A 10137-nucleotide genomic window follows, 5' to 3' on the forward strand; every position below is an offset into this window, starting at 1 on the left:
AGAAGACATATGATTTTAACAGCAGGGAAAGTCCAGATTGCAGAGAAGATTTTTCCCAAGAATGAAGCCCACTACTGAGAGCTCCATTTATAATACTAAACAGTACTGGAATCAGTTACTTAAGCAAGATAACACTGGCTGGACACAAGAAGGAGGAGAGGCATAGAGGAAGAAATGGTCCTAGCAACAGGAAGCAAGGTATGTAATAAGATTGGTTTTTAAAACAATTTCAGTATAAGAAGGCTTACTTAACCCGTAGGTATTTACAATACCTATGCTTAAAAATGAGCATATTTTAGGTTAACAAAATGAACATTAACTGCTGATCTTGGAAAAACATATTTTAGTGATTTGATTTCAGCACTAGAAAACATCAAGAGCTATTCATACCTAACAGTACCACGTCTGCAACTCTTAATAATACTTCACAGCTGTCTCACTGAATATAAGAATATGTCCATCCTTGTGGCACAAACTGGCAAATTTAATTAAGCTGCAGCAGCGACAATATGCTGACTCAGATTTGCCAATGTAGGAATGTCAAAAAATTCTAGCAGTTTAAATTGGCTACATTCAGCACAGAATTAAATGGCAGTACTTCAAGATTATTTCACTGTGCAGTGCTGTCAAAATCCTCATCAGGGTGCATATCAAAATAATCCAACAGGGCCTTTCCATTCATATTTGCAGTTATACTTTATTTGAGCTGATGGTTTAAAATTTTCCCCTTCATTTTATGCAATCCACCCTCTTCTCAGCTACAGCTTCCATGGGGAGGGAATAGAAGAGTGGCATCTCAACTACCGTATTTATCGGCGTATAACACGCACTTTTTTCCCCTGAAAATAGGGGGCAAATGATGTGTGCGTGTTATACGCCGATATAACCATGTACCCAGGGCCGGCTCTAGGCTCCCGAGCAGCGCGGCCCTAGCCCCCGTCCCCCCCAGCGGCACGGCCCAAGCCCCCACCCCCCGAGACCCGGCCCGCGGCCCGAGCCCCCACCCCCCGAGACCCGAGCGGCGCGGGCCCGAGCCCCCACCCCCCGAGACCCGGCCCGCGGCCCGAGCCCCCACCCCCCGAGACGCGCGGCCCAAGCCCCCTGCACAGGAGTCCCGGCCCGCGGCCCGAGCCCCGTCGCCCCGAGACCCCACCCCCCTAGACCAGAGCGGAGCGGCCCGAGCCCCCACCCCCCGAGACCCGAGCGGCGCGGCCCGAGCCCCCACCCCCGAGACCCGGCCCGCGGCCCGAGCCCCCACCCCCCGAGACGCGCGGCCCAAGCCCCCACCCCCCGAGACCCCACCCCCAGAGACCCGAGCGGCGCGGCCCATGCCCCGCCCCCCCGAGACCCGAGCGTCGCGGCCCGAGCCCCCACCCCCCGAGACCCGGCCCGCGGCCCTAGCCCCCACCCCCCGAGACCCGGCCCGCGGCCCGAGCCCCCACCCCCCGAGACCCGAGCGGCGCGGCCCAAGCCCCCACCCCCCGAGACCCGGCCCGCGGCCCGAGCCCCCACCCCCCGAGACCCGAGCGGCGCGGGCCCGAGCCCCCACCCCCCGAGACCCGAGCGGCGCGGGCCCGAGCCCCCCCCGCCCCGACCCGGCTCACAGCGCAGCAGCCGCATGGCTCCGGAGGGGGCTGAGCTCTTTCCCGCTCAGAGCCACGTGGGGAGGGGGCGGGGCCGCAAACTCCAGGCTCAGGTCAGCTGCCTCTGCTGGGCCCGGAGCTTTATTTGAAATTTACCGGTAAGTTTTTTTCCTGAAATTTCCCCCTTAAAATGAAGGTGCGTGTTATACGCCTGTGCGTGTTATACGCCGATAAATACGGTAAATATTATCAAGGGTCCCTATATAGAAATTCACAAATTCCTGGAGTATCTGGAAACGAACAAAATATTTCCCATTTGGAATGAGTTATTTCTCCAAAGTCCAAACTCCCCTGATCACAGCAATTCTATAAGTCTCATCTCTGTCTCATTCTCTAATACCTCTCCACACACTCCTTCCTCCACCCCACCCCACCGAATTTGTCTTGGTAGTCATTTTAATAAAATTAAAAATTGGATTTAGGCAAAAAAGAAATTAGGGAACCGCCTGGCTCAAAAGACTGCTTACTGCATACAGAGTACCCTATATACTCGTTCATTAGCCCGTTAGTTTATAAGCCGACCCCACAAGATGGATAGGTAAAAATGGCAAAAACTGTATGACCCTTTCATAAGCCGACCCTATATTCCAGGCAAACTTTGGCTCCCGGCCTGTCAGGGTAAACCGCTAATGGGCCTGGACATTTTGTTTACCTGGAGTGTTCGCAGGCACGGAGCCCCTCAGCTACAGTGGCCCCGGTTCTCCGTTCCCAGCCAATGGGAGCTGCGGGAAGTATCGGCCAGCATGTCCCTCGGACCGCTCTGCTTCCTGCAGCTCCCATTGGCTGGGAACTGCAAACTGCAGCCACTGGGAGCTGAGGGGCTCCGTGCCTGCAGACACTCCAGGTAAACAAAACATCCCGACCTGCCAATGGCTTACCCTGACGGGCCGGGAGCCAGTTTACCGACCCCTGCTATATTTTAAAAACTGGCGTCACAAGAAACATTCAAAAGTTTTGCTAGAATTATTTTAATGTAATCTAACGAAAAACCTGTTATACTAATAACTGAACAAATGTGTATTCACCTTCGGAATGACAGTCAATGTTTTAAATATCCATTTATTGATTTTAAAGTCTCATATTGTTCTAAGGTACTTATTTAAAAAGCCTTAAAATCCTTCAAAGTCCGAATAAGTCTCTGATTCACCAAACAGTTCATTAAATTCTGCTTCAGTCACAGCTGCACTTGCTTTGTCATTAGAGTTGGCAGTGTCATCTTCAGACTCCGATCCCTTCTCATCATCAGCCTCTGTTGTGTCATCATCAAATATGGCATCGTCTTCCGACCCATCGAGTCCATTGCTGATACAGCATTTCTGAAATGATTTTTCTATCCCTTCCGAGGGAATGGACTCCCACGCGTCCTTGACGCACTGGGCGACCAGACAGATTTCAGGCTTCATAAGATTCCCACCTTTTGTCAACTTCACCATGCCTGAGCACATCCATTCAGACCACATTTTGCATAGCCTGTCTTTAAAGAATTTGTTCTGGTAGACATCAAGCAGTTGTAGAACAGAAGTTAAGCCTCCTGGTATTACAGCCAAAGTTGTTTTCATTTTTTTGGCCACATTTTTCACCTCATCCGTCTTGTGTGCCCTGAACATGGCTCAAACAGCATAGCAGGTTTCTTGAAAAGTGCTCCTGGTCTCTTATTCCACACTTTTCCCAGCCATTCAATAGTCCCACTTTCATCCATCCATCCCTTTTCCTGTGTACGTACAATGACACCAGAAGGAAATTTCATGTTTTTAGGCAAGGTTTTTCTTTTAAAAACAACAACAGAAGGGAGCTTTGATCCATTGGCCAAACATGATAAAACCATCATAAAATGGATTTTTTCACGGCCAGTGGTTTTAATTAAAACTGTTTTTTCACTAACACCGGTTACCGTTGTGTTACTCGAGAGATCGAATGTCATTGGTGTTTCGTCCATATTTCCTATTTGTGACAGCTCAAATGCACATTCCTTTCGATGTTTTATAATAAGCCTTTGGAAAGATTAAATTTTTTCTTCCACATCTCTCGGCAGCTTTTGCGCTGTCTTTGTTTGCTGATGAAGACACAGACCATGACAGTTCATGAAGCAAGTACACCAACCCGCTGATGCGACAAACACTGACCGCTTTACTGACTTGTATGTCATCTTTCGACACTTGCAGAGCATGCAGACGAATTCCAGTTCTAATGACAACGTACCCATTTTGTAGACATTCAACAACCCAATCACTGAGATCTTTTTCCAGCTCAAGAAATGAAGTGCACCTCGTTGGACATTTTTTCTTGCTTCTTGGCATGTCTTTTAGTGTTGTTTTATTTTTTCGCCATTCTCTTACTTGCTTCTCATTGATACAGAAGTCATGAGCAATGGCACAATTATTCTTTGCTTCTGCATATTCAACGAGTTTAAACGCTGCGTGATAAGCAGACCATTTTCTTCTGATTTCACCGTTCATTTTAAATAGTAATATGAAAATCTTAGAAAATAATAATTTAGTTATAGATTTTGTAGGACTTTATATAGGAATGTCATCTGCTTTTTCACCGACAAATTATTATTGTTCTTTGTTTATTTCAAAGCAGCCCTATAGATGTGGTGATAACAGGCTATTTAAATTTTATTATTGATTCCATCTAATCTGCGCATTATATTTTTAGATTGGCTCGAGACTTACGAGGTCCAATGGTAGAAATGCATGAAGAGATCAAATTACACAGTAGCGGACTGACACCAGTGCCATAGTACTATCGTTCATTGTATTTTTCTGATTGGCTTGTAGGGTGTAGCATTTTGTGAAATGCATGGGTCAAAAGTCATGCAGATCTGCAGCACTGCTCTTTTAGCATTCATTTCAAGCCAATCTAGTCCATTTAACAAAGCCTTTGCATCTTTAAAAGGCTGCAGTATTGACATCAATAAATTATTTTACAATCAATATAAGTACGCACTATAAAAATAATTATAATATAGTCCTCTAGTAGAACAATACTAAGAAAATTGAACTTTAGGGAAGCAAGTGTTTTTAAGTGCTTTGTTTACATGGACATGAACTAAGAAAATTGTATAATCGATATCCATACGTTTTATTTATATTAAAACTTATTTTATCTCAATTATAACATAATATACAATTTAAGTAAAAAAAAAAAGATTTTAGCACATTTTTAAAGAAGCGAATCCAGAATTTACCTTCCATCATCAGCGATCTCCAAAGGGCTCGGCAAATTTTGGATCCCGGCCCATCAGGGTAAGCCGCTGGCGGGTCGGGATGTTTTGTTTACCTGGAGAATTCGCAGGCATGGAGTCCCTCAGCTCCCGGTGGCCACGGTTTGCCGTTCCCAGACAATGGGAACTGTGGAAAGTGGTGCAGGCTGAGGGATGTGCTGGCCGCCACTTCCTGCGGCTCCCACTGGCTGGGAACGGCAGCCACTGGGAGTTGAGGGGCTCTGTGCCTGCAAATGCTCCAGGTAAACAAAACAACAGTGTATTAGATATTCAATACAATAACTCAATAGCGCTTAAAATCGTCAAATTTTGGTGTAGAACCATTGATAAGCCAACCCCCGCTCTTTGATGCTTCGCTTTTTTACCAAAAACTTCAGCTTATGAACGAGTATATATGGTATTTCACTGGCAGTCAGTGCTGAATTTCATCAAGATCTTGGGAAATGCAAGCACTTCCTACAGGATGGTTCTATCTGCCTATGTGACAGGTAGCATCAGTCCAAGTCCTACTGGGCAGAGACACAGCACAATGTAGCGACAGGTCAAGGACTGACTAGGACAACTATACTCCACAAAAGTCACTTCAGGAAGGGAAACCTGATCTCAGGTCTTGACATATATATGTAAACGAAGAAACTGATTTACAAATGGTTGGTTTACTATCTATTGAGCTGAAATATTTAAACTATACATATTACTGTAATTATTTGGTTTCTGAAACACATTCAGTTGTTTTAAAAAATATATTACTTATTCTATAAAAAATATAAAAAAGTGTCAGAAGGCAGAGAAATGGATTAAAAAGCAGTGTGTATACTCAGTTTACTGAAAAGAGAGTAGATTGTCACATTGCCTTAACGTACTAAACACCTCTCAAAACACTGTGACCTCAAATCTGTATTCTCTTCATTTGGAATCCAGTGCTCTGACATATAGCACGAAAACTCCCTTAAGCCTTACAAATGCTAGTCCTACTTTCAACAAGTATTAGCAAAATAACAAGAAGAAACACAAGTTGCGGAATTAACAGCATGTGTGCCAATATCATTGCTGCTTTTTATTGCAACCCATTTTTCTGCTAAATGTAGTTTGTTTAGCCTAGCTGCTCTTTAAGATAGTGACCTTGCCTATAAAGCCCCTATCATACTGCTGGATCTATGTAAATAGGCATAAGAATGGCCATACTGGGTCAGACCTAAGGTCCATTTTGCCCAGTATCCTGTCTTCCGACAGTGCCCAATGCCAGGTGCCCCAGAGGAAATGAACAGAACAGGTAATCATCAAGTGATCCATCTCCTGTTGTCCACTCCCAGCTTCTGGCAAACAGGCTAGGGACACCATCCCTGCCCATCCTGGGTAATAGTCACTGATGGACCTATCCTCTATGACTTTATCTAGTTCTTTTCTGAACCCTGTTATAGTCTTGGTCTTCACAACATCCTCTGGCAAAATACTTCCTTTTGTTTATTTTAAACCTGCTGCCTATTAATTTCATTTGGTGACCCCCAGTTCTTGTGTTGTGAGGAGTAAGTAACACTTCCTTATTTACTTTCTCCACACCAGTCATGATTTTATAGACCTCTATCATATCCCCCCTCTTAGTGATCTCTTTTGCAAGCTGAAAAGTCCCAGTTTTATTAATATCTCCTCATACAGCAGCCGTTCCATACCCCTAATCATTTTTGTTGCCCTTTTCTGAACCTTTTCGAAGTCCAAAATATCTTTTTTTTAAGATGGGGCGACCACATCGGCACGCAGTGTTCAAGATGTGGGTGTACCATGGATTTATATAGAGGCAATAGGATATTTTCTTATTATCCCTTTCTTAATGATTCCCAACATTCTGTTTGCTTTTTTTGATTTCCACTGCACACTGAATGGGTGTTCTCAGAGAACTATCCACAATAATTCCAAGATCTCTTTCTTAAGTGGTAACAGCTAATTTAGACCCCCATCATTTTATATGTATAGTTGGGATTATGTTTCCCAATGTTCACTACTTTGCATTTAGCAACACTGAATTTAATCTGCCATTTTGTTGCCCAGTCACCCAGTTTTGACAGGTCCTTTTGTAGCTCTTCACAGTCTGCTTGGGACTTAACTATCTTGAGTAGTTTTGTATCATCTGCAAATTTTGCCACCACATTGTTTACCCCTTTTTCCAGATCATTTATGAATATGTTGAATAGGACCAGTACAGATCCCTGGGGAACACCACTATTTACTTCTCTCCATTCTGAAAAATGACCATTTATTCCTACCCTTTGTTTCCTATTTTTTAACCAGTTACCAATCCATGAAAGGATGTTCCCTCTTAGGCCACGACAGCTTACTTGCCGAAGAGCCTTTGGTGAGGGACCTAGTCAAAGGCTTTCTGAAAATCTAACTACACTATATCCACTGAACCCCACTCCCTTACCCACATGCTTGTTGACCCCCTCAAAGAATTATTTGAGACATGAATAGACAGAAGACATAGAAATGGATTTAAAAGACATGAATACATGGGATTCTAACTCAGACAACATCACCAGCATTCTCCAAATGAGAAAGATGGAGAGTCAGGGATTGGGACACAGCCAGCCTCACCAAATATATCATGCTAGAGGAAGCAGGATCTTTGGAAGTTGCCAGTGAAAGGAGTTTTGCTTAAGTTTTTCTTCTTTGGTATCAGTGAGGAAGCAGAGTATCAGACCATTACCCAAGGCCCCAGGAGGTCTCCTGCTTTACGAGGTCCCAAGAAAGAGGACAGAGACCAGTGCATATCTGTCAAATGAATGTTGGGTAACATGTTGGGTAACAAAGGTTTTTTTTCCTTGCTGTTTTGTTTTTCAATTGAAATAAGAGGAAAAAAAGCATGTTTTGAAAGGAAGCAGGGAGAATACTCACAACAGCTGAAAGAAAATACATACTTGTTTGACAAAATCCACAGTTCAGAGAGGGTTGGAGACAAGGAATATTTTTCATAAATGTCTCGTGAGAAAAATACTTCAACGCCATTTTTTGGTGAAACATTCCTGTTTAAAAAAAAAAAAAAAAAGAGACAACATGTACTTGCAATTCAATCACACAAAACACAACACTGACTATATGGTTACTGACACCAACTTAAGGACAATATCTGAGTGACAAAACTCAGAATTTGAAAAATGATTCTCTGAATCACTAAGAAATAAGGTATATAATTCTGTGTGAAAAGGGGGAGAATGTTATCTATAATGTTCACACTCTCCTCCTCAGACAGATATAGCTAACCCAATGTTTCATTTCAACATTAAAATGAACTTGTTCCTCACTATTCAAAAGAAAGTTTACAGATAGGATGGGGTAAATTTCTAGAGCTGGTCTGAGAAAATTTATGGAGCCATATTTTGTTGGAATATTGTGATTCAAATCGAAACACTTCACTATGCTGGGTCAATTTTGCTGGAAAATAATATAGAAAAAAAGTTTTGACAATGCTGAATCTTCCTGCACTGTTGAATAGCCACTGCAAGCTGCAGTGCGGCAGCATGTCAGAGGAACCCAGTCCCCACAACACACCCACTGGTGACAGTCATTGCTCTGTGTCCCCACACTGTACATTTATAAAGTACTTTAGGATTCTTCTGAATAAAAGTAATGCAAATAATTATAATTTCTTCCTCTCTCCTCAACTACCTGCTAAATAACCATACTGCATCAAGGGTAATTACAATCCACCTACTTAAAATATGTCTGGTAATCTCAACCAGATAGGTTATTTTTTTCAATTTTTGTCCTAAACTTCTTGTCCTACTGTGTAGTGTTGGTCGGACATATTAAACACATCCTATTTTTCATCTCAGTGGTAGATGTATTTCATTAGTGGTTTCTTCATGAAACATAAAATTTGTCATTCTCTAAAATAAGCATTTGTAGGTATGGGCCTTGGTCTTGCAAAGGCTTATGAATATGCTTACAGTTAAGCACTTGCACAAGTCTTTGCAGTATCAAGGCTGTAAAATGTTAGCTCGTTAGGGAAAGAATATCATTTTATTTATCTGCAAATAAATCTGGCACATCTATGTGTTGTATTAATAAATGACAATTTAAAACGTTATATAAAATTACTATAGAGGCATTAGTATTGCAGCATTAGTTCAATTAACTGCTGACCAAACCCCTTCCCTATGTGAAAGATGCGGGTGGAATGAAGAAGAGAAAGACAAAGATATTATTTTTAATATGTGACCCCAGATGTGTCCAGCACTATCACAGATCGGGAATGATGTAGGTATTGCCTGAAGCAGAGTCTCTGAATTGACTAGCTCCCAGTCCCATCCCTTGCTAGATTGCACTGCTGTGTCCATAGACTCCCCCGCCCCAGATGTCCCAAGGGAGAGAGTTATCGCACAGACAGGGTGCTGGCGTTTTGACTACGGCATTACCTGCTCCGCATTGGCGCTTTTCAGTTATTAATGGTTTCATTTGTATTTGTCGGCGATCGCTGGGACAACAACGAGGCAGGGCACCAGACTTTAATCAGTTCTTATCCAGCGAGGCCGGGGGTCAGAGCACGCGGTGGTTCCAGCGATCGCCTCTGCCCCGTTCACACCAGCGGGCCAAGTGCGGGGGGCCCCGAGCACCTGGGCCAGTGGGGAAGGCGATGTGGAGGCAGCGAGTGGGGAACCTCCGAGGCTACAGCGATGGCGCGTTGGTTACACGAGCTCAGCGGCAAGGGGCTGGGAGACACCGGGTGGCTCGCGGAGACTCTGAGCTACGGTGCGGCGGCCTGTCAGAGGGGCCCGCCCCCCTTCCCACGCGCTGGGGACAGTGCCCCCGCTCCGCGCACAGCACCGCGCCGGGGAGACCCGACTTCAGCAGGGCCTGAGCCCCCCCCACCAAAGCCACATACTCACCAGGTGAGCCGCGTCTCACCGGCCTCCATCTTGGCCGCGCTACTCCCCTCCTCCCGGCAACGGCAAACTGCCCATTCCACGACCCCAGCCCCCAGTCCCGGCCTCCCTCAGTGCGCTACCCGATCAGCACCTCGGAGCGCGCACAGCGCGGGCTCACGTGGGTAAGGCAGCCAATCAGAGCAGCAACTGCAGCTGCCTAAGCGGCCATCTTTGGTGTGGGCAGAGCGAGTGGTGCCTACATTGTGGGCCCGGGCAGAGAATCCCACCCCCTTCCCTCAGGGGACGCTGCGGGGCGGGGATTCGCGGGAGGGAGTTCCCGCCCCGAGCCGCCCGGCCCGGCCGGGAGACAGAGCAGGGTCGGATCTGAGGTGGGCTCCGGACCAACTTG

The 10137-nt window shown here is 45.3% G+C and overlaps 1 protein-coding gene across 5 annotated transcripts in view; it reads right to left on the minus strand.

Annotated features, from left to right (window-relative positions):
• ICE2 (interactor of little elongation complex ELL subunit 2) overlaps positions 1-9874 on the minus strand; it is a 79593-nt gene extending 69719 nt beyond the window's left edge. For all 5 annotated transcript variants that reach the window (XM_044979351.1, XR_006572391.1, XR_006572390.1 and 2 more), the window contains exons 1-2: positions 9750-9874; positions 7782-7886 (exon numbers count right to left, since the gene is read on the minus strand). In XM_044979351.1, coding sequence (XP_044835286.1) covers positions 7782-7886; positions 9750-9778 — 134 coding nt within the window. In that variant the 5' untranslated portion in view covers positions 9779-9874. The remainder of the gene's footprint in view (positions 1-7781; positions 7887-9749) is intronic.
• Between the last annotated feature and the right edge of the window lie 263 nt (positions 9875-10137).

This window comes from Mauremys mutica, chromosome 11 (assembly GCF_020497125.1).
Source record: "Mauremys mutica isolate MM-2020 ecotype Southern chromosome 11, ASM2049712v1, whole genome shotgun sequence".
Classification (NCBI taxonomy): Eukaryota; Metazoa; Chordata; order Testudines; family Geoemydidae; genus Mauremys; species Mauremys mutica.